At 48.8% G+C, this 23,556-nt stretch overlaps 1 protein-coding gene across 6 annotated transcripts in view; it reads right to left on the bottom strand.

Moving 5' to 3' along the window:
* Positions 1-23,556, bottom strand: part of TMCO3 (transmembrane and coiled-coil domains 3) — a 31,501-nt gene that overhangs the window by 4,621 nt on the left and 3,324 nt on the right. For 4 of the 6 annotated variants that reach the window (XM_036831526.1, XM_036831525.1, XM_036831523.1 and 1 more), the window contains 8 exons: positions 18,213-18,735; positions 15,868-16,047; positions 14,128-14,319; positions 12,927-13,055; positions 9,195-9,287; positions 5,745-5,931; positions 5,546-5,666; positions 242-437 (listed from right to left, as the gene is read on the bottom strand). In XM_036831526.1, coding sequence (XP_036687421.1) covers positions 242-437; positions 5,546-5,666; positions 5,745-5,931; positions 9,195-9,287; positions 12,927-13,055; positions 14,128-14,319; positions 15,868-16,047; positions 18,213-18,656 — 1,542 coding nt within the window. In that variant the 5' untranslated portion in view covers positions 18,657-18,735. The remainder of the gene's footprint in view (positions 1-241; positions 438-5,545; positions 5,667-5,744; positions 5,932-9,194; positions 9,288-12,926; positions 13,056-14,127; positions 14,320-15,867; positions 16,048-18,212; positions 18,736-23,556) is intronic. The other 2 variants (XM_036831527.1, XM_036831528.1) reach the window with 2 other exon arrangements.

The following is a 23,556-nucleotide window of genomic DNA, read 5'->3' as shown; positions in this document are numbered from 1 at the left end:
TTCGGATGCAAAGCATCTAAGACAGACTCGCACGGTTTCACACTCACAAACACCATCCCAGCAGAGAGCCGAGAGCGCGGGCAGAAGTGCCAGGCAGCACGACTGTGCACGGATAAAAACACCAACAAGTGTCTCGCGTATGCCAACTGTTAGTAGAATGAAAGAAGAAGGACCGATCACAAGCTCTCGGTGAACAGAGGATAAGTCAGACGATGTACGTGGCGGGCATTTGGGGCCTTACCGTCAGCATGAGGAAGATGAAAGCGGAGATTCCCAGGATGAGGATCTCCTTGTTCCCCTTGCTCTCCGCGTGCAGCTTCCGGCAGTACGGTCCCACGAGGTAGGTCCTCATGACAAGACAGAAGAGGAGAACCGCAGCAAGCGAGAAGAGGACCTGCCCGACCAGGCCCAGGACCCGCAGGATCTCCATGGCGACGCTGAGAAAGAGAGGGAGACGCCTGATTCTCCTCAGAATACGCTAAAGTCCAATGAAATGACCTTTCATTCCTTTTTAACATTACAAAATAAATGACCCAAATCGCAGACATTTTCATTTCTAAATGTTAGAATAAAATCCATCAAACATTAACCTCAGAAATTAAGTTACTTGAATCGAATATAGAAGCTGAATTGTGTTGCAATTAATACTTTGGAGTAAGTACATTTTATAGGATGTAATGACTCGTGACTGACAGCTTATGTGTCTCCATTGATGACAGATGATAAGAGTCCTCACGAGGAATTAACCCCCGTTTGAAATTCTTCGTAAGGCAACAGTCGCTCTGTAGCACGACACTGCAGGCTCCCCACCAAAGCATGACTGGGGGATGTCAGCGACTTTCAGAAGAGCCTTCCCTTATCCCGAGCCAGAACTCTGAATTTTCTGTTATTTAGTCATGGAGAACAGGGTTCTGCGGGAAGCCCTTTTTAGAATATACTATTCAGATCTCAATATATTCTTAAGATCTCAACCTAATGACTTTCACAAGATGGGCACTATTGTGTATCTGCCGTGTTTATGGTAACATACATATTTTTTAACCCCAGTTCCCCATCACATTTAGGAAACCGTTCAGTCCAAAATTCTGGCTTAAAAGTTCTTGATGGAAGAATATAAATCAGGTTGCTAAGAGAGGATTCACCCCAGCAGCCAGGCCTAGACCAGCAGCCCAGACACGTCCCAAGGTGTGTGTGATGCCTTAGGGCATCAGAGCAGAGTCTCTGTGAACATCCACGTCTGCTAAGGCTCAGGATGACAGCCCAGGGGAGAAGGCGGGGTCTGTGGCCTCGGCAGGAAGAGAAACCTGCTCGAAGTCCCAGCCAGGCCCCCAGAGCCCAGCAGCTGACGCCGAACTCCTCACCCACCCCACGCGGCAGGGCTCCACTGCCCGCGACCCGGACCCGGGCCTCAGGGCCAGCACCAGGCGCCCCTTCCCCAGCAGCCCTCTTCCCCCTGTACCCCAGTGACCCCTGACTCATCCCATTCAGTTGGCTGCAGAGGCCAAAGCAACACGTGGGGATGTGGTCTGATGCCCGTGACCCGAGGGCCGAGGCCACGTCTCCCGGGCTGGACCCGGGAATGGGTCGTCCAGGCTGAGCCACACTGCGGGCGGCCTGTGGGCGAGCCCGTGCGCCGTCCATGTCCACCCTTGACGGACGGCCCCGCCCAACAGGGAGAGGCGCCCCCGGACTTCCTTCCGTGGGGGGCAGGGGGCAGGGTGTTCTCCCACCCGCGTGTGGCTGAGTTAGCGTCTCTCGGCGCTCCCCTATTTGCTAACTGCGTTAGTCTCATTTTTCTCGTTGATTTGTAGATCTTCATGAAATGAGAAACTTAGCCCTCTGTCTTAAAATCAACTATGCTTCGATTTTAAACAATAAGACAGAATGTGTACACACATCTCTTTCCCATTTGTCTTTGGCCTGCTTACCTAATGTGTTCCTCTACATGTATGTGCATGTATACATGTGTGCACACGTGTATGTGTGTATATGTATGTGTGCAGGTCTCTGTGTGTGTGTGTATCCATGCATGTGCGCAGGTGGATATGCGTTTGTGTGTACATGGACATGTGCGTGTATTTAAACATTTAAAGTATGAAACTTTAGTAGCACTGATCACATTTCTTGTCCTTTATGGCTTCTGGAATTTGTGTTCTGCTTGAACATCTTCAATATTTAGTAATACATTCATCCATACTTTCTTCTAGAACTTTCATGGTTTTGCAAGATTTTAATGCTAATAATTTGAATTACTTTATTTTTTTTTTATCATAGTCCCTGTGTTCTGTTCTTTACCTGTGAAATGTTTGGAGGGAAGAAGATAATTCTTTCCTTTAGGAAAGATCAAGATTAATTCTGAATAAAGCTGAATTAAGAGGCAAAGCTTATATTAACATTACTATTGATTTTATTTAATATTTTTTAACTATAAATTTTCCCTGGTTATCAAAATTGGAAAAGAGGTTTTCCCAAGTTACACAGAAAAGTAAATAAACAGTAAAATTACTGTAATCTATTCCTCTACTAGTAGAAAAATCCTTAACACTTTGTAATACACATTTCTAGCCTCCATCTTCTCCTTTATGTAGTTAAAATAATACTGCACGTAATTTTTAACAGCTTTATTGATACACGTCTCATTTCTCACAATTCGCCCGTTTAAAGTATACAATTCAACGGCTTCTAGTCACAAAGTTGTGCCACCACCACAGTCTCAGAACGTACTTCATCCCCCAGAGAAACCTTGCGCCCCTTGCACTCACTCCCCAGGCCCAGCCCCCGGCACCACCAACCTGCTGTCTCCGTGGATCTGCCTGTTCTGGACGTTTCACACAAACAGAATTGTTTGTGGGAACCATGGTGTGGCCTTTGGCGTCTGTCCTCAGGGCTCATCCGCGCTGCAGTGTGTGTCAGCGCGTCGTTCCTTCTTATGGCTGAGTAACATTTCACTGTATGTTTTATTTATCTGTCCGTTAGCTAATGGATATTTGAGTCGTTTCCACGTCTTAGCTATTATGACTAATGCTGCCATGAACATTCACACACAAGTTTTTTTTACTGTGGTAAAATATTCGTAACATAAAATTTACCACCTTCCCCATTAGTGTGTAACTCATGGCACGAGGGGCATTCACGTGGCTGTGCCGCCTTTGCCCCCCAAAGGTGACACCTGTGGACAGGTGTTCCCATTCCTGTGGGGTACACACCCTGGAGCAGAAGAGCTGAGTCAAATGGCAGCTCCATGTTTCTCCTTCTGAGAAATACTATATGTGGTTTGGACTCTTTTTTACAACCTAACACAATGCAGGGCAGTTTTCCACGTCATTAAAATTCTCGGTAAACATGGCGTCTCATGACAAAACGGGAATGAAATCAACAGGACCAGTACGAGTACTGAATGAATTTTTAAATTAGGAAGATAAAAAGAAAAGCTTTCCAAGTCTTCTGCCTGAGCCGTACCTGTCTACCTGGCAGGGGGCCTGGTTCCCAGGGGATACCCGTAGTTCCCAGGGGGCCCGGACACTCTTGGCTGCGGTTCAGATTCTGCCTGGGAAAGGGGGTTCCCGCCTCTCCCGGGAACAACTTACTGCACATCCCAAACAGAACTCAAACGACTTTCAGCTAAAGTTACAAATCCTTTTTCTGTCTAAATTTTTGTTCAGTTACTTACCCTGAAAATCTGTAGCCGGGAGGACTAATGTGACAAAGGGTCGCTTTTCTGACAGTTAAAGAACTTTGGATCAAAGAAAAATGGCAGACAAAGGGCCTTCCTGACAAACGGCCTTTAACAGCTGCACATACGAGGGGCGTGTTAGGTGCCTTACGAGTCTCTCCTGCTGACAGCCAGCACACGGTCCAGGTTCCACCTTGTTCCCATCCTACAGGTGAGAACACAGCCTGCAGGGCTGGCAAATGGAGAGCTGGGGCTCCAGGGCGGCCGCACACCAGGGCCGGAGCCTTCACCTCTGGGAATCTCAGTTAAAAACCATTCCCTCCTTCTACTTTCCCCACCAGGCTGAGCTTCCTGAGAGCGGAGAAAAGATCTTGATCACTTTGGATTGCTGAAACTTAATACAATATCTGGCAAAAGGCAAATACTAAAAATACAAAACGCTTCCACCCCGCCGGTCAGCAATGAGGCAGGCTGACCATGACCCCACGGACGGGGCCCAGCAGGAAGATGAACACACACCCACCCACCCTCAACCATGCCTCAACATGGGGCTGCTGGCTTTAAAAAATGATTAAAGGATCCAGAGACTCATATTATCAGATACAAAATGTCCAGGATACGATTGGAAATCACTCAGCACACCAAGAATCAGGAAAACCACAACTTGAATGAGACTCCAACATCAAGACCGGTCATCAGAATTATCTGACAAAGATTTTAAAGCAGCCATCGTGAAAATGATTCAATAGCACTTAAAATATTCTCTTGAAACAAATGGAAAAAATAGAAAATCTCAGCAAGATACAGAAGTTATAAAAAGAAGAATCAAATGGAAATTATATAACTAAACAATATAATAAGCCGAGCAAAAATCTTGCTGGATGGGCTGAATAGTAGAGAGATGACAGAGGATGGGGACCACTGGACGTGAGGACAAACGGACAGAATTTACCCAGTCTGAACAACAGGCAGAAAACAGACCGAAAAAGAAGCGTCTCAGAGACCCATGGGACGACAGAAGAGCCACGTTTGCATCACTAGGGTCCCACGAGGAGGCGGCAAGCGGGACTGAAAAAAAAAACACCTGAGGAAACAATGGCCGAAATTCCTAAACTAGGCAAGAGACATAAAGCTACAGCTTCAAGAAGATGAACGAACGCCATACAGAACAAACCCAAAGGTGTCACAGGCCGAAGGTGTGTGTTCCCCCAGAGTCATCTGGAGGTGGGGCCGGTGCTGGGACTAATGGCCTTTATCAGAGAGACCGGAGGGCTTTGCAGCCTCTCCACCTCCCCTACCGTGGAGACACAGGAGAAGACAGCTGCCTGAGAGGGCGCCAGCACCCTGATCTCCGGGGCCCAGCCCCCGGGACTAAACGTCTGCTGTGTAAGCTGCCGCATCTGTGGTGTCTGCTGTAGAGCCCGAACTAAGACACCAAGACACAGCGTAATTAAATTTCTGAAAACTAAAGGCAAAGTCTTGAAAGCAGCCAGAGAGGAGCCATGCGTTACCTGTGGAGAAACACAGATCTGAACGACAGCCAGTTTCTCACTGAAGCCATCGGAGGCCAGGGAGAAGCAGCACAGCATTGCCAGGCATTGGAAGAAGAAACGTCCGCTGCAGACCGATGCCCGGTGGCCACGTCCTCCAGGGGGAAGGGAGATAAGGCTCTCAGGTGAGGAAACCGAGAGAACCTGTGGCTGGCAGCAGACTAACCATGAAAGAATGACCAGAGCCCCCCAGCAGAAAGGAAACAGAGCAGAAGAAACCTTGTACTTGAGAAGGAAAGGAAGGTCGGTATTTCCGACCTCATCTGAAACGATCTGAAGCCAGAAGAACAGACTGTGAGCTGAAGCACGGCAGCAGCCCTACCTGGCGTGTGCGCCGGCTCCCGCCTGGATGAGCGTGGGCAGGACGGCGATGAACAGTCCCAGCTGCACGTCCTGCGTCACCAGCATCCCCAGCAGCACCGCGCCGTAGTCGATGTCGCCTGCTTGGGGAAAAGTCACTAAGGGCGTGTGGACTCGAGTCGGTTAACCTCGGCACACGCTCAGAACACGCGGCCACCTACCTTCCCTGTCACTGCGGGTGCTGCCCACAAGGAACTTGGACACCAGGGGTGTGCTCGACAAGGACAGGCAGGTGGAGATAAAGACGCTCTGGGTGGGTCTGATCTGTAGAAGGTGGCCCCAGACCAGGCCGAAGGCCACCATGAGCAGAGTCATGTAGCAGGGCCCCTGCAGGGAGATCTTCCACACCTGGGAGAGAGCACAGGGGCGTGCACACACCTCAGTGCCCACGGCCCCGCAGAGCGCGTGCACACCTGCCCAGGAACCGGCCGGCCCCGCAGCAAACACACCAGTGCAACACCACGAAAAGCGGGGGCGGTCCCACGCGGTCACCGAGCGCTGGACGTGGTTAGGGACGAAGCACGCCCTCCACCCTCTCCGCGTCGTGCACCGCCATCCTCAGAACGCAGCTGGAGCTGGGGAACCCCTCCGCCCCCGGAAACGGGACACACCTGGGCGGCCCAGGTGATTCACGAATAAACGACAGACAGTCGAGGGCGCGAGCATCCTCAGGGACAAGGCCCGGGAAGGATCTCGCAGACTCGGGCGTCTCTGAACTGTCTCTAATCAGGCCTCTAGGAGATTTCAGAGAAGACTGAGAGGGGCCTGCCAGCAACTGCTGATACTTCAAAACCCCACCAAGTAACTTCCCACCGTGACAGGGTCACACGGGTACCCCACAAGGCAGGAGAGCCACCGGTACCTCAGGCTGCGCTAAAGCTGTCAGTCATTTATCCCTGAGAAATAAAAGAAAAATAAACGTGGACTTACTAGCGTAGTTATCAATGGATGTAAACTTTCTGCACGCCGAGCCCACAGGCCTGCCTACGAAGGGGCGGGATGCGCTCCTGGTGCGGGTCAAGGGTCAGGGCCGCCAGGCAAGGGGCAGCCAGGCTCGGTGGCGCTCAGGGACATCGGAGCTAGGGGACATTAGAGACCCCAGCTCGCCCCAGACCCAAAGGCACCCAATAGGGGCCGGTCCCCGTCCACGCCCCTGCCCTGACTTACGACACACACCTGCTGCCACGAGCCCTGCCTCAGGCTGCATCGCCAGGCGCAAAATCCCCAAAGCATCACAAAAACGTATCACACTGATGAGGGCAAGCAAACATCATGGTGGATGATGTTACTTTCTCATTTAACCCTGAACACCACAGTGCCGCGGAAGATAGTTCTGAGACTCTGCACCCAGAGGACACCTGAATCTTCCCAACCCCTCACAGCCCAGATGAGGACACTGCCAGCTGAGATGGCTGCCCCAGGGACACGGGAGGACCAGAAGCTGCCCCTCCTCGCTCCTAACCTCAAGGTAACACGGCTGCTTGCTGTGAACGTCTGTCAACTGAACGCACGTGAACACCAAGGGGTCCAGGCTGTGCTTTCACAGGGCTGCCTGGGAAGACCCTCCCGCTCCCGGGAGACCCCACAGGTCCTCGCCAGGCCCCTCTGTCCCAGCCACAACACACACCTCAACGGAATTAACAGGAAGAATTTGGCCATTTCCCTTAGGACCCAGAGAAGTGGCCAATTTTCTTTATACTTTGGATTCAGAAATTAACACATGGAGGTGATTGTGCCAGAAGGATGAAAAAAAGATACCAGAGTACCAGGAGAAAACCCTGAACTGACTCAGGATGCTGTATGAGGAGGAAAACTGACAGGAAGTGAGTCATCAGTGGATGGACAAATGGAGCTTTAATAGAAAAAAAGGGGAAGGGACTTCCCTGGTGGTGCAGTGGTTAGGAATCCGCCTGCCAGTGCAGGGGATATGGGTTCGAGCCCCGGTCCGGGAAGATCCCACATGCCGTGGAGCAACTAAGCCCGTGCGCCACAACTACTGAGCCTGCGCTCTAGAGCCCGCGAGCCACAACTACTGAGCCTGCGTGTCACAACTACTGAGCCCATGTGCCGCAACTACTGAGCCCACGCACCTAAAGCAAGTGCTCCGCAACAAGAGAAGCCACCACGATGAGAAGCCCGCGCACCGCAACAGAGCAGCCCCCGCTCACCGCAACTAGAGAAAGCCCGCGCACAGCAACGAAGACCCAACGCAGCTAAAAATAAAAATAAATAAATAAATTTATTAAGAAACAGAAAGAAAGAAGAAAAGGAGGAACTGGGGAAAGGGGTGGGCAGGGCCGGGCACAGCTGCTCCCTGATGGCAGCGCAGGCTCAGGCCGAGCTCACTTCCCTTCCTGTAGGAAGCGTGCTGGTGGTCAGAGAGGGCTTGGAAAGCAGCATCCGCGGCTGTCTGGCACATTATTTCCTGTGCTTCTCGGCTCCTTCTGTGTCGCCACGGTCACACTATATGCTCACTTTTTTCTTCTGAAGTTCAGCATTTAACATTTTTTTCTTTGTTATTGCACATTCTTATAACACTTTTAATGGCTACATAATACTCCATCCAGCAGCTACATCACAGCTTAACCTTTAGACACTCAGGTTGCTTTGGCTCTTTTATAAAAATGCTACAGTGAGGAGCTGAGTACCTTTTAGGGGCTAATTTTAAAAACAAAACCCAAAACTTGGGTTTGACTCTTCCCTTTGCCTAGAAACCCAGGAGCAGAACCACAGATGAAAGGAAGTGAACCTGGCAAGGCTCTTGGATCAAACTGCCAGACTGCTCCCCAGAAGGGGCACGAGCTGTCCCTCTCATCAGCCTGGAGCAAGGGCGCCCACTGACCACCCGCAAAGTCACTGAGACCCCTGCTGACTTGACACTAGTGCCCTGGTTAAGTTGGTGGGCGAAACGGGGCCTGGATGGAGCCGCCCTTTCCTGTAACCAGCAGCTTCCCTGTGATTCCCCACCACCTCCCAACTGCTTTCTCATCAGCTTTTTCCTCTTCTGTGACCTGTCTGTTCAAACACGAAGTAGCTTTTCATGAATTCACTTCCAACCTAACTCTGTTTCCATTCTCGAATAGTCCGGCTTTCAAGGTAACCATTCTAAAAGCCAACAAATTCAGGAGGAACTGTTGCTTCCACTACTTTAACATTTATTCATACATATGGTCCTAAATACTATTAACCTTTCAGATATTTTCATCTTACAGTGACACAGCAATAATCAAAATTTGCCACTTATTTAGGAAAACGAGTTTTTCCCCAGAGTAACACACTGAACATTCCATCCCTATGATATTTCGGCCTCTACCAGCGTTGGACCCTCTTGGAGGGACTCAAAAATCAGTAAGTTTGAACACAGCACTTCTCAGACCTGGTTTGGAATTAGCCACTGAAAGCTAATTCCATTTATTCATTGAATTTTCACTCTTTTTTTTAAACATTTTATCTTCTGGAGTTTATGTTCCAAAAATAACATCAAACTACACCACCATATTCTACTCTAAACAGACCTAATCTGCTGGGCAAGTCTCCAGCGAATGTGGATGGTGATGGCAGGGCACGTTAATCTCAGTGGGGCAACGACACAAGCACACTGGTGGACTCACCTTTCTCAGCTTCTCTGGGGAAAATTCTAAGCCAACGAGGAAGAGAGTAAAGAACACGCCAAATTCTCCTAACGTCTCCACCTGCACAACTGACTGAAAAACAAGAAGGTTTTAAAATCGTAAAACTTAATGTATTTAAGGTATCACGTGTACTTCACAGAAGCATCTTGTCCTAACACACTCAGCGGGGCTCCACCAAAAAGCCCAGTATTTAAAAAAAAAACAAACAACGATCTGAATTTCCTCTATATCTGAGATAATCTTAACTTCCTGATGGTAGTGCCTTTTTTCCTTTTTCTTGATTAGCCAGAGGAATATTTTTATTTATTTTCTAGGAAATAGCTCATGAATTCACCTGCTTTCAAGTTCATTAATTGCCACTGTTACTTCCATTACTTCCTTCCACTAGCTTCCTTTGGGGACGGGGAGGCATTAAACCTGAGTTTAACACTTAACTAACAGGAGTGCTTTACTCTCCTTGGGTCTGGGTGAGACTGAGTGTGGGACTTTCTCCTGGACCCCATCTGGCCACTCCCCACAGGTCCTGACGTACAGTGCCCCTCATTTGCTATTTACCGTCAATGTTCCTGCACTACAGTAGACAGTGTTGTTCATACCAGTATATTTGGCACTACTTATATTATTTACAATTGAGGTTTGCATTATGGCCACTAACTTTTTGATTTTTTCAATGTTCCCTGAACACGTGAAAATAGAGTCCAGGCCTTCGTGTGTCGGTGTGCCGGCGGGCGTGCACCTCCTCTGTCTGCTGGCTGTGAACACCACTGATTTGCCCTCTTTCTATCAGCACATTTCCTCCTTTCACTCTCAACCTTTTAGTCACTTTATTTTTATTCAATCTCGTTTGTTGTACTTTTTTCCTGACACAATCTGCAAGCCTGTATCTTTTCATAGAGAAGTTTATTCCACATATATTTGTTATAAAACAACATGTTTGCTCTCACTTCTTTTATGACTTCTGCTTTTTATGCTTCCTTGCTGCTACTATTTTTCTTTCCCTTTTGAAAATTAGGCTGCAACCTGACTTCAAAGTAACATACTTAAACCTATACTTCTTGACTTAGAAAATGAAAGCCTGTTAACTCCCTACTAAGAAAAGATAAATACTGAAGTACAATTATATACAATTAGACTCTCTCCATTAACCACTCCCACTTTTGGCTAGTATGATCTTGGACTTTTATTTTGGTAATTTTATCTTGGTAATTTTGATCGTTTGTTTGGGGTTTTGTTTTTGTTTTTGTTTTTTGTTTTTGGCCACACCATGTGGCATGCAGATCTAGTTCCCCAACCAGGGATGGAACCTGGGCCCCCTGCATTGGGAGCGCGGAGTCGTAACCACTGGACGGCCAGGGAAGTCCTGATCTTGGTATTTTTATCTACTGTAATTATATTATTTTTCCATGGTATAGGTAATTTATTAAGAAATACAATATTCATAGTATCCAGTTGGATCTATTACCTAGTTATTTAGCCTTAATTCTTTGCTTATGAGCTATCTTTGCTGTTAAGTAAAAAGGAAAAGGAAAATACATTTGTGTTTTCCACTGTTTGCAAACGTTCTAGAAAGGGAAGGATGGGACAAGGTCAGGCAAAGATTTTTCACCTACATCTTTTTATACTGTTTCAATCACATGAAAACTACCTATTCAAAAAGCTGAGAGAAAACCTTAATTCAAAAAGAGTCATGTACCACAATGCTCATTTCAGCACTATTTACAATAGACAGGACATGGAAGCAACCTAAGTGTCCATCGACAGATGAATGGATAAAGAAGATGTGGCATATACATACAATGGAATATTACTCAGCCATAAAAAGCAATGAAATTGAGTTATTTGTAGTGAGGTGGATGGACCTAGAGTCTGTCATACAGAGTGAAGTTAAGTCAGAAAGAGAAAAACAAATACCATATGCTAACACATATATATGGAATCTAAAAAAAAACGGTTCTGAAGAACTTAGGGCCAGGACAGGAATAAAGACGCAGACATAGAGAATGGACTTGAGGACATGGGGAGGGGGAAGCGTAAGCTGGGACGAAGTGAGAGAGTGGCATGGACATATATACACTACCAAATGTAAAATAGATAGCTAGTGGGAAGCAGCTGCATAGCACAGGGAGATCAGCTCGGTGCTTTGTGACCACCTAGAGGGGTGGGGTAGGGAGGGTGGGAGGGAGACGCAAGAGGGAGGGGATATGGGGATATATGTATACGTATAGCTGATTCACTTTGTTATACAGCAGAAACTAACGCACCATTGTAAAGCAATTATACTCCAATAAAGATGTTAAAAAAATAAAGTTGAATTAAAACTTTGGTGGACCTTGGTGGACCCTGGTGGTCCTTGGTGGGCCTTGGTGGAAGCTGGTGGTCCTTGGTGGACCTTGGTGGACCCTGGTGGTCCTCCTCACCAAGGTCCAGGCTCCAGCCTGCAGCATCCAGGTACTTCTCGCCCGGCAACACCGTCTGCTGTGAGGATCAGTCAGCGCGAAGACCGCCTCGACCCCACCGCGTGTCGTCCAGTGGGGGGAACCCTCAGGACCCTCCAGACCTGGTGCGGGTGGGCTAAGCCGAGGAGGGGATGAGGCTGCAGGTGGAGCCCCTGCCCCCCGCCCCCACTTCACCGACTCGCGTTCTACCCAAAGGGGAGCGTCAGGGAGGGCGGGGCACGCCACGGCCCCTTCCCATGCCCTGCACTACAGGTTCCTCTGGGGTGGGACCAGGACACCTCTACGTGGCATCCTCTTCCCCTCTGTCCACATTGCGTTTTCTTTTCGAGGACCCAGCTTGAAGCCCACAGGGCTTGGGACCCTTTGCTCACTGTCAAAAGCGCCACCAACACAGGACGATGCTCCCCTCAACCTGCTCAGCAAACAGCCTTCAGCAAGAGCAGCCTCAGCACCCACGTCCTCCTGGGCCTCCAAACGCCCACAGCCAGGCTGGGTCGCTGCTTACTACTTTACCAGCTTCTCAGGGTGTTAAGCATGGTTTTTTGTTTTTTGTTTTTTTTAATTTTTATTTATTTTTTTGCTGCATTGGGTCTTCGTCGCTGTGCACGGGCTTTCTCTAGTTGTGGCAAGCGGGGGCTACTCTTCGTTGCGGTGCGCAGGCTTCTCATTGTGGTGGCTTCTCTTGTTGCAGAGCACGGGCTCTAGGAGCGTGGGCTTCAGTAGATGCGGCGCGTGGGCTCAGTAGTTGTAGCTTGCGGGCTATGGAGCGCAGACTCAGTAGTTGTGGCATGCGGGCTCAGTAGTTGTGGCTCACGGGCTCTAGAGCGCAGGCTCAGTAGTTGTGGCGCACAGGCTTAGCTGCTCCACGGCATGTGGGATCTTCCCGGACCAGGGCTCGAACCCGTGTCCCCTGCCTTGGCAGGTGGATTCTTAACCACTGCACCACCAAGGGAGTCCCAAGCATGTTTTAAAAATACATTTAATCCAGGATTTTTAGTTCCTTTCAGTGTCCAAATAATCCAGTCCATAATATTACTACAAACAGAATCTTTAAAACTAATATATTTTAAAGACACGAAGAGGATCATTTTGTCTGGTCAAGCTGCTCACTCATTAACGAACAAAATGACTTTCTTACGCTTTAGAGATTCCTCAGGAAACTTTAAAAGACATCTTCTTTGATGTGATTTATAAGAAACTGCTATCTTCATTAATTCAATTCAACAGACACTAAACAGTTCAATTTTGTTCTTACCTTAATACTGTTGAGTCCGGAGGGCCCCAGGAGCACGCCGCAGATGATGTAACCAAACATGGTCGGCAGTCCTATCATTGTGCAGAGCCAGCCGCATGGTAAGGACAACATCCCTATGGTGACGATGTCCTAACAGAAGGATAAACAGACAAGAAACACACACGTAAGATCACAGGCAGCAAGAGGAAGGAGAAGGTAGGGTGGGACGGGACCTGACCTCACTGCGTGGGAAGAAAGGCAAGTGAGGGGCAGTGGGAGGGCTCTGGGAGCAGGTGAGGCCCGCTCCTCAGCGTGCAGCGATCACAGCGGTGTGTCTGTTTCGCGCGGACCCCGTCACAGTCCTCTGCGAACTGTGAGTGCGAGGCCTCCTCTCGGCGCTCGAGCCCGGGAACGCTTCCCCACTGTGTTCCACGGCACGAAGACCATCTCACCTGCACGGTGTTAACCGATCCAGGAGAGACTCGTGGACGGTGCTAAGGCTGCTGGCCCGAGGGTGGCGAGGAACGGGGTATTCACGTGGCCTCACGCCGCCGCCCCAGAAGCTACGCTACGTACAAAGGCGAAGGGGGGCAACTGCGCAGTGGAGACCCTGCCCCTTCGCGAAGGGCACCGAAGTCGCCGTTCTCAGACTCAGCCCCTCCCAGTCCCCAGCCTGGTCAAAACCAAGGAAGGCGACACGCTTGCTGTCTTTTACCTCTCGATTCGATCCAGAAGTACAGGGATCAGCCCCTCACACGGGACAAGCCCGTGGGGAGCGTTTATCTACCTGCCCCTCGGCTGTCTGTGCTGGCAGCGCCTTGAAGGCTGAGTTCTTTGCCTCGGTCCCTTCTCCTGAGCAGATTCCAGCGTCGCGGAGCTCAGCTGGAGACCTAGCGACTGATCCGGACCCTGCGCAGGCTGCACCGTGTCACTCACACGGGCCGAGTCCAAACAGTGATCCCGAACCACAACACCGTCGACCTCGAGCCTAAAGAATTCCACGTCCTCCCACTAGACCGGCTCCCTCCAAGGGCGCAGGTGTGCACCTCAGGCCGCCCGGGGCGCCAGCCAGCCGGCACTGGAGAAGGCGGCCGCGCCCCACGTCTACACAGGCCACACGGGAAACCATAGCCAAACCCTCTCTGCCCCTTGAGAACGAGCTATTGTAGCGACGTCAGCTTTTAGGCAGCGGACGTGGGCGCCGGGCGGCGGCGCGGGCTACCTTTATGAGGTGGGGGTCTGCCCGCGGGATGGTGGCGTCCCTGGGCTTGGTCAGGATGTACTGGTTATTCTGGGAGTCGATGAGCATGCTCAGGCCCAGGTCCTCCTCCACCTCCCGCTTCGTGAGGTTCTGCTTGGAGCTGGCCTCTTCCTCTTCCACCCGCAGAACTGCCTCAAAGTTCACCCCTCTGACCTGCAACAATGACCAGTGTTATGTCACTAAAGCCAATCAGACGTGTTTAAGTTCAAGATCAAATGTTAGAGAGTAAGTCCCATACAGAAGAACAACAGGAACATTTTCAGCATTCTGTCAAGTGTGACCGAACACCAATAAATTAGAAAATTAGAAAAAGTTTTTCAATTGAAAAGAGATTTAAGGATGGAAGTGTTCAGGATTTCCATTACTTCCAAACACCTACTCTACCTGATTCAGGGCGTGGCACTGTGATCTGTAACAAGAAACACATATTTGGTCTTAGACCCCTTTCCCGCTCACAGCCCCCAAACCCGCGGGACTTCCTGAGTGATAAGGAGCGATGCAAACATCCTGTCCTATATTTGGTCTTTTGGCCTCCGTTCCTGAAATCGCTCCAGAGCAGCAGAGGTGAAAGGAGTGTTCTGTCCTTCATAATAAGCCCCTTGCGACCTCACCTGCCCTCAGGTGAGTGAGGGGTGGTGGAGAGCCCCCGGGTACCCACGGGAGGGGCTGGTCACCAGAGGAGCCGGCCACGTGATGAGGGCTGAACTTGCAGCTCCACCCCGGCCTCTGGGAGGGCAGAGGGGCTGAAGGCCGAGTCTGTCAGGAGCCTAAATAACGAAGCCTCCGTGAAGACCCTTCAGGCACGAGCTTCCGAGAGCTTCCAGGTTGCTGAACGTGTGCCGGTGTTTGGGGGAGGCCACCGTCCCCCACGCCCTGCCCCGGCACCTCTTCCATCTGAGCTGTGTCCTTCGTGCCCATCTGCCAACCTAGCAAACAGACTGAGTTCTGTGGGCAGCACAGCAAACGCCGGAGGGAGCCCGAGGAGGGGCGGCTGGCATCTGAAGTGGGGGCCATCCTGGGCCGGGCCTGTACCCATGGGGTCTGCGCCAGCCCCATGGGGATGGTGTCAGGCTGAACTGAACCACAGGACGCGGCTGGCGTCCCACAGGACCGGGGGAGGGCCAGTGTGGGAGAGCCCGGAGCCGTGGAGGGCAGAGTGCCTGGTGAGCAGGGTAAAGGCAAGGACACTCTTCCCCGGCGCACGGCCCTCACACACCCAGAGCCTCTCCCGCCTCGGGGTCACTAAGGGCCTCACTCCTCTTCCCTCTCCAGCCTTGCTCTGGTTTTCTGTCATTACCTAATCCTTTCTTGAGTCCGTCCCAGGACTCAGTCTGACATGCTGCTTGGGACCCAAAGGTGGTTTCCTGTAAGGAGCAAGCCTCTCCCCGGGCAGATCCGCACCGAAACGTGGCCACCCAGGGCCAGCTTCCTGAGACCAGAGCCAAGGCCGGGGAAACAGACGAGCTGCTGGGGGCGGGGCAGTCGGGGGGGGCGGGCTGACCAAACACGGGGCAGCGGGGGGAAGCAGAGGAAACCGGGGCACGTCTTCAGGGCCACACAAGTTACTTGCTACGGCACACAAGTGCTTTAGCCTCATCTTCATTTTCAGCCTGCGCTACGGCGCACCTGCAAACAATTCCAAGTACACCTCCTTTCAGTGGCTCAGCAGGCCAAGAGGAGCTTGCTCTGGGTGCTACTCACTGACTTATTGTCATCGAAAGCGCGCTCCTCTGTCTCCTTCTCCAGACGGTCTGCCGCCTTCCTCACGTCCTCAAGAATTTCATCCAGGAGCGATAAACTTTTGTTCCGATGCTGCATGTTTTTAAGAGCTTCAACTTGATGTTTTTCTGCTGCCAGAAGTTCCACATATTCTGTCTCTTCCTATTCATGTGTAAGAAACGAAGAGTGGTGTTTATTACGAAGGAAACCTGGGTGACCCGCCCGCACCACAAACACGGCAGGGGAGGCCGGGTGCCCCAGGGCACTCAAACTTCTCAGAGCAAACCCTGCAGGAAGGCTACTTACACACACACGAACGTAACACACAACCGTAAAGAGATGCTGAAGGCCATCTCTTCACACAAAAACCACCCGCCGAACCCTGATGCTGTTCCAGCCACTGTGCCTACTGCGTGTGGAAGCCCAGCTGTGGCACTTGATTATTTAGCTAGACATTTCTAAGCGGAATACACAGTCGAATTCCAAGTTACCAAGGGGAGATGTTCCAGGAGAATCTGACAGCATTACTTACTTGCACAGTTGATGGGTGGTGCTGGGAACAGAGTTTAACACGTGTATGGCACACAACTGTATTCAAGCTCGAGGGATCTCAAATCAGTACCCTTACTACTTACTCACGTTTGAGGCGGAGTGGGCGCTGAGCGGAGGATGGTCCCAGGCACAGGCTCGGCTGTTTCGCGGCCTCTACTCAGCACCCCCAGTGCCTAGACCGCCTTAGACCCATGAGGCCAGAACCAGCAGAGAGCAGGCGTGTGGGGTCAGTGCCACTCAAACTCATGTTTGTTCTCTGTTCTACCGTAAAACTACCGCAAACCGACACCCCTGCGACTCCCTCTTTAATGCCATGGAGTTTAATGTCCCACCTGTGCGAAGGGTCTGGCGAGGCGGTGATCCCGCTCGGAGGGGGCGGTCTGTTTCTAACAACAGACAGTACGACCGAATCCAGGGGGCTACTTACCCCATCACCATATTTCTACCCAAAATACCACACTTGGGTAAAAAAAAGTTTAATAATTTGTATCTTCTTTACTTTTTAAGCTGTATAATATTATCATAGCCTTTCCATGAAGAAGAAATGATACTTCGTATATTTAAAGTGCCTGGCACATAATAGATGGCTTAAATGATAGCTTTAAAATGTTATATAACTATCACATCTGACGTAATAATAGTTTCTTCTCATCATTTTAAAATTATCCTTCAGGGGCTTCCCTGGTGGCACAGTGGTCAAGAATCCACCTGCCAATGCAGGGGACATGGGTTTGAGCCCTGGTCCGGGAAGATCCCACATGCCGCGGAGCAGCTAAGCCCGTGCGCCACAGCTACTGAGGCTGTGCTCTAGAGCCGGCGAGCCACAACTACTGAGCCCACGCACCGCATCTACTAAAGCCTGTGCACCTAGAGCCCGTGCTCCACAACAAGAGAAGCCACTGCAACGAGAAGCCCGCGCACCGCAACAAAGAGTAGCCCCCACTCGCCGGAACTAGAGAAAGCCCGCACGCAGCAACAAAGACCCAACGCAGCCAAAAAACAAAAACAAATAAATAAATTTATTAAAAAAATAATAAAAATTAAAAAATAAAATAGGGCTCCCCTGGTGGCGCAGTGGTTGAGAATCTGCCTGCCAATGCAGGGGACACGGGTTCGAGCCCTGGTCTGGGAAGATCCCACATGCCGCGGAGAAACTAGGCCCATGAGCCACAACTACTGAGCCTGCACGTCTGGAGCCTGTGCTCCGCAACAAGAGAGGCCGCGATAGTGAGAGGCCCGTGCACCGCGATGAAGAGTGGCCCCCACCTGCCGCAACTAGAGAAAGCCCTCGCACAGAAACAAAGACCCAACACAGCCATAAATAAATAAATAAATAAATATTTTTTTAAAAAAATAAAATAAAATAAATAAAATAAAATAAAAGTATCCTTCATCAAAATCCTTAATTCAAATGTATGCATTTGTTTAAAACTACCTTTAATATTTTTGTTTTCAGCATGTGGGCCTTGAAGAAAGTCAGCCTTCACACTAAAAGTAATTCTTATCAGAAGCTCAAAACCCTGACAGCAATTACAATGGGCTTATTTCCACGTCAGTTCACTGGGAGAACATGAGTAACTCTTTTCAATACCCAGGGATCTCCACCATGGAGAAAGCATGAGAGACTCCTAGAAGTGCTCAAATGTGGCTCTGCTAAGTGACTGTGCAAAGGGACCGGCTCTCCTGCGCCTGCCGGGCCAGATCGGAGGCCCTGGGTGGCTCCCACCTGCCGAGCCCCCTTCCGCCGGCGCACGCCGCCCCCGCCCTGGACCCACCTTGATGGCAGCCTTCCGCAGGGCCTCCAGGCGCTGCCTGCTGCTCTCCTTCACGTTGACCACGTCCCTGTAGTCGCCCTGCAGGGCCCTCTGGAGTCCGTGGATGGCCTGGAAGACGGAGTTTTCACTTTCGTTCAGCTCTTTCTGGAAAATTTCAAACATGTGCACCTGAAACAGCTTCTCCTCGTCCGAAAGGCTGGCGTCTTTTTCCACTGCTCTGACTGCACTTTGGAGTTTGTTAAGAACCACAGCCTTTTGGCGAAGAAGCCCGGAGAGCTTTCTGCAGCCGTCCAGGACCCACTGTCTCCTCTGGGTGACGGCCGCCCCTTGGCCCCGGTGCCACTCGATGGTGTGTCTCACCGCCTCTTCGTGCTCCGCACCGCTGGCCAGCAGGTGAAGGAACGGGAGCCACATCCAGAGGCGGCTCTTCCCCAGTACCTTCATGATCCAATTTTAGGGACAGGGCAAGGCAGTCCAAAGATCCCTGCTAAGTCGGGCTCGCATTTGAGATACGCATTTTCAGCTGAAAAAGAGATTTATTGACACATATAGTTGAACGATGATTCATTGCTATTGAGATTAAAGCGTTAAATAATTACTAAAAACTATCACTTTTCCGAGGAAAATGTTATTTTTCGTAGATCAACATCTGAACTACCTGCTGCCCTTAGATTACAATCAAATACTGAATTTAAAGTATGGTGCCTGATGAAGAGTTGAGATTAAAGATTACATCTGAATTTAAAAGCAATTTTTTAAAGTGAAACTCAGCCTCATATATCTACTAAATCTACCGTGTGCAAAAGACAAAAAGCAATTCCATTTAAGAGGGTCCACGTATCAAAGGCCGCGAAACACCACCTGCTTCCCCCATCGCGGACGAGGGGCCCCGGAACCAGGTCCGAGGGGCTGGGAAATGCAGCCCAACTGCTATGAGCTGGCTGGGCCGTACCGTCTGCTTTCCTGAGTCACCTGGAATTCCGTCAAATTTCCAATGTCAGTCTACCGTTATGTGCTAACAAGATGTCAAGGAGAGAAAAAAAAAATCACAAACTACAACCACACTCAAACACTTTCTATCATGCAGATTCAGGCTCCTCCTCTTCTCCCTTAAGGAAGACTTCAAGCAGTGCCTGTGAGCTCATCCTGGCGGCGGGGCGCAGACAGGACCCCGGCCCGGGCGAGCTGGAGGTTTCAGCGCCACGAGCGGGGGAGCTGCAGCTGTGTCGCCCAGAGGAGGGCTGACCGAGGCGCAGGTGGAGGCCGGGTCAGCAGGGTCACCAAGAAAGAATGACCTCGGAGGCAGGAAGATAGAGAACAAAGACGGAAGAGGTGACAAATGCAGGAGAGCCCAGTAAGATGCGCCCTGAAATACACCCACTGAGCCTGGCAACTAGGCCCAAGTCCTTATGCCAAAAAGAAAAGAAAACAAAACTAAACCCACCCTTTCCAAGGAATCATGTTATTCTAGAATATATATATTTTCATTTCACTGGTAATCCCAATTCTAATGAGTTTAATCTGGTTTCCCAGGAAAAGTAGATTAGCAAAAATAAGAGTGTGCATTTCTAGAGATAGAATCCTGACCAAACCAAGGAATGACAGCCACAGAAAGTGGACACCAACCGAGCTTACAAAGACACACACGGGAACGCAGCAGAGAGCAGCAGCCGGCGGTCTGGGGGGCCGCCTGCTCCATGCCCCCCAGCAGGCCCTGAAGAGGCGACCGCTGAGGGCAGGACAGCCACCCGTGTTCAGAATGACAATCAGAAGTCGCCCATTAAAGACTGCACACTGGCTCACTATTCTGGGTAAAAAGTCAGGAAACTGCCCGATTTCAATACTTGTTTAGATACTCTGGGTCCCAGCATCTCCCAGAGGATCCACGGGTGCAGGACAGCGCGCTTCCTAATGAGGTGGGATAAACGGGTAGGGCTGTCTGAGTTACTGGGTTCACTGGCACAGTTTTAATACAACCTTAAGTAAACGTTACCACCTTGAGCAAACAAACCACTGATCAATCACACAGACAGCCGGCAATATCGCTGATCTGTTATTTTATTGACTCAATTGCTAAGCTCCTACTGTTTCAAGGGAAAGAAAGAATTCAAGCGCTACTTCAGACGTGCACACAGTTAGTATTCTTCAGAACCGAGACACAAATTTCAGGTGCTTTGTTAACTGCACAGACCTAGACACGCACATTTTCTCCAAAAGATCTCAGAAAGTGATTCTTTTACAGATTTCAAACTTCAGGAAAATAAACTGCTGCACAGCTGGTATGTAACACCCCTCCGTCCACTTTGGGCCCCTCCCTCAGACAAGTTCCTGAAGTTAGCTATCCCTCTCCCCAAAACACCGAAGACAGCTATTCACTTTTATGAAAAACCTCTCAGAATTTTAGTTGTAGTCATACTAATATTTCCACTGAAAAGAGCTTCTACCATGAACATGAAGTTATTTACAGACCTTAAGATATGAACCAGTCCTTTTTCATAAACATCTCATTTTACCTTCAAACTCGGCTACCAAATCCTACAGACTACTAAACTGTAACATGTTTTTTTTTCAGTAAACAGTGTCATTTTGTTATTGTTTTTTTTTTTTTATTGTTATTTTTAATTATAAAAAAGACACTCTGGATTTGTTGTGGTTTTATAATGAATTCTTAAAATTTCCACATCTTGAACGACTGACGCAGTAACCCGGGCGAACTCAAGGCCGAGGAGAGCCTGCCACGCTCACGCGTGATGTCATTTACACAACTTCTTTTCTTTCTTCTTCTTTTTTTTTGGTCGCAAGTCTTGTGGGATCTCAGTTCCCCGACCAGGGACTGAACCTGGGCCCTGGCAGTGAAAGTCTAGAATCCTAACCACTAGGTCACCAGGAACTCCCTACACAACTTTCTTAAAATGACAAACTGCAGAGACGGGGAAGGGACAGTGGGGGTCAGGGCCCAGGGAAGGGGGAGGCGACGGCTGCGGACGTAACAAGGCAGCAGGAGGGACCCTGTGGGGTGGACGCGTTCTGTGCCCTGACAGTGGTGGTGGCCACACGCGTGTGCACATGTGACAGAATCACACAGATCTACACACACACATGCGTGCGTGCATGTGCCCTGGCGCACCCAGATTGGGCAGTGGGCTGTCTCTCTCCCAGCTCCTGCTTATGATACAGTTTTGCAAGAGCTCCCACTGGGGACACTGGGGGGAGGGTCTATAGGATTTCTCTGTATTATCTGAATTTATCTAATTTTTAAAAAAATTATTGGAGTATAATTGCTTTACAGTATTGTGTTACTTTCTGCTGCACAATGAAGTGAATCAGCTATATGTATACCTATATCCCCCCTACCTTGGACCTCCCTCCCACCCCCGCCATCCCACCCTTCTAGGTCATCACAGAGCACTGAGCTGAGCTTCCTGTGCGTTATAGCAGGTTCCCACCAGCTATCTATTTCATACATGGTAGTGTATTTATGTCAAACCTAATCTCCCAATTCATCCCACCCTCTCCTTCCCCCGCTGTGTCCACATGTCCGTTCTCTAAGTCTACATCTCTATTCCTGCCCTGCAAATAGGTTCATCTGTACCATTTTACTAGATTCCACATATATGCATTAATATACGATATTTGTTTTTCTCTTTCTGGCTTACTTCACTCTGTATGACAGACTCTAGGTCCATCTACATCTCTAAAAATGACCCAATTTCGTTCCTTTTTATGGCTGAGTAATATTCCATTGTATATATGTGCCACATCTTCTTTATCCATTCATCTATCATTTGACATTTAGGTTGTTCCCATGTCCTGGCTATTGCAAATAGTGCTCCAATGAATATTGTGGTACATGACTCTTTTTGAATTATGGTTTTCTCAGGGTATATGCCCATAGTGGGATTGCTGGGTCATATGGTAGTTCCATTTTTAGTTTTTTAAGGAACCTCCATACTGTTCTCCATAGTGGCTGTAACAATTTACATTCCCACCAACAGTGCAAGAGGGTTCCTTTTTCTCCACACCCTCTCCAGCATTTATTGTTTGTAGATTTTTTGATGATGGCCATTCTGACCAGTGTGAGGTGATACCTCATTGTAGTTTTGATTTGCATTTCTCTAATGATTAGTGATGTTGAGCATCTTTTCATGTGCCTCCTGGCCATTTGTATGTCTTCTTTGGTGAAATGTCTATTTAGGTCTTCTGCCCATGTTTTAATTGGGTTGTTTGTTTTTTTGATATTGAGCTCCATGAGCTCTCTGTATATTTTGGAGATTAATCCTTTGTTCGTTGCTTCATTTGCAAATATTTTCTCCCATTCTGAGGGCTGTCTTTCCATCTTGTTTATGGTTTGCTGTGCAAAAGCTTTTAAGTTTCATTAGGTCTCATTTGTTTATTCTTGTTTTTATTTTCATTACTCTAGAAGGTGGGTCAAAAAAGATCTTGCTGTGGTTTATGTCAAAGAGTGTTTTTCCTATGTTTTCCTCTAAGAGTTTTATAGTGTCCGGTCTTAACATTTAGGTCTTTAATCCATTTTAAGTTTAATCCATTTTGAGTTTATTTTTCTGTATGGTGTTAGGTAGTGTTCTAATTTCATTCTTTCACAGGTAGCTGTCCAGTTTTCCCAGCACCACTTATTGGAGAGGCTGTCTTTCTCCATTGTATGTTCTTGCCTCCTTTGTCATTGATTAGGTGACCATATGTGCGTGGGTTTATCTCCAGGCTTTCTATCCTGTACCATTGATCTATATTTCTGTTTTTGTGCCAATACCACACTGTCGTGATTACTGTAACTTTGTAGTATAGTCTGAAGTCAGCGAGCCTGATTCCTCCAGCTCCATTTTTTTCTCAAGATTGATTTGGCTATTTGGGGTCTTTTGTGTTTCCATACAAATTGTAAAATTTTTTGTTGTAATTCTACAAAGAATGCCATTGGTAATTTGATAGGGATTGCACTGAAACTGTAGATTGCTTTGGGTAGCATAATCATTTTCACAATAATGACTGTATATTTCTCCATCTGTTTAAGTCATCTTTGATTTCTTTCATCAGTGTTTTATAATTTTCTGAGTACAAGTCTTTCGTCTCCGTAGGCAGTCTTATTCCTAGGTATTTTATTCTTTTTGTTGCAATGGTAAATGGAATTGTTTCCTTAATTTCTCTTTCTGATTTTTCATTGTTAGTGTATAGGAATGCCAGAGATTTCTGTGCATTAATTTTGTATCCTGCAACCTTACCAAATTCATTGATAAGTTCTAGTAGTCTTCTGGTGGCATCTTGAGGATTTTCTATGTATATTCTATAGGATTTCTCTGTATTATTTTTTAAAACTTCATGTGACTCTATA

Source organism: Balaenoptera musculus, chromosome 18 (assembly GCF_009873245.2).
Source record: "Balaenoptera musculus isolate JJ_BM4_2016_0621 chromosome 18, mBalMus1.pri.v3, whole genome shotgun sequence".
In the NCBI taxonomy this organism is placed as follows: domain Eukaryota; kingdom Metazoa; phylum Chordata; class Mammalia; order Artiodactyla; family Balaenopteridae; genus Balaenoptera; species Balaenoptera musculus.
The sequence above is the reverse complement of the archived record's forward strand: the minus strand, read 5'-3'. Positions and strand labels throughout refer to the sequence as shown.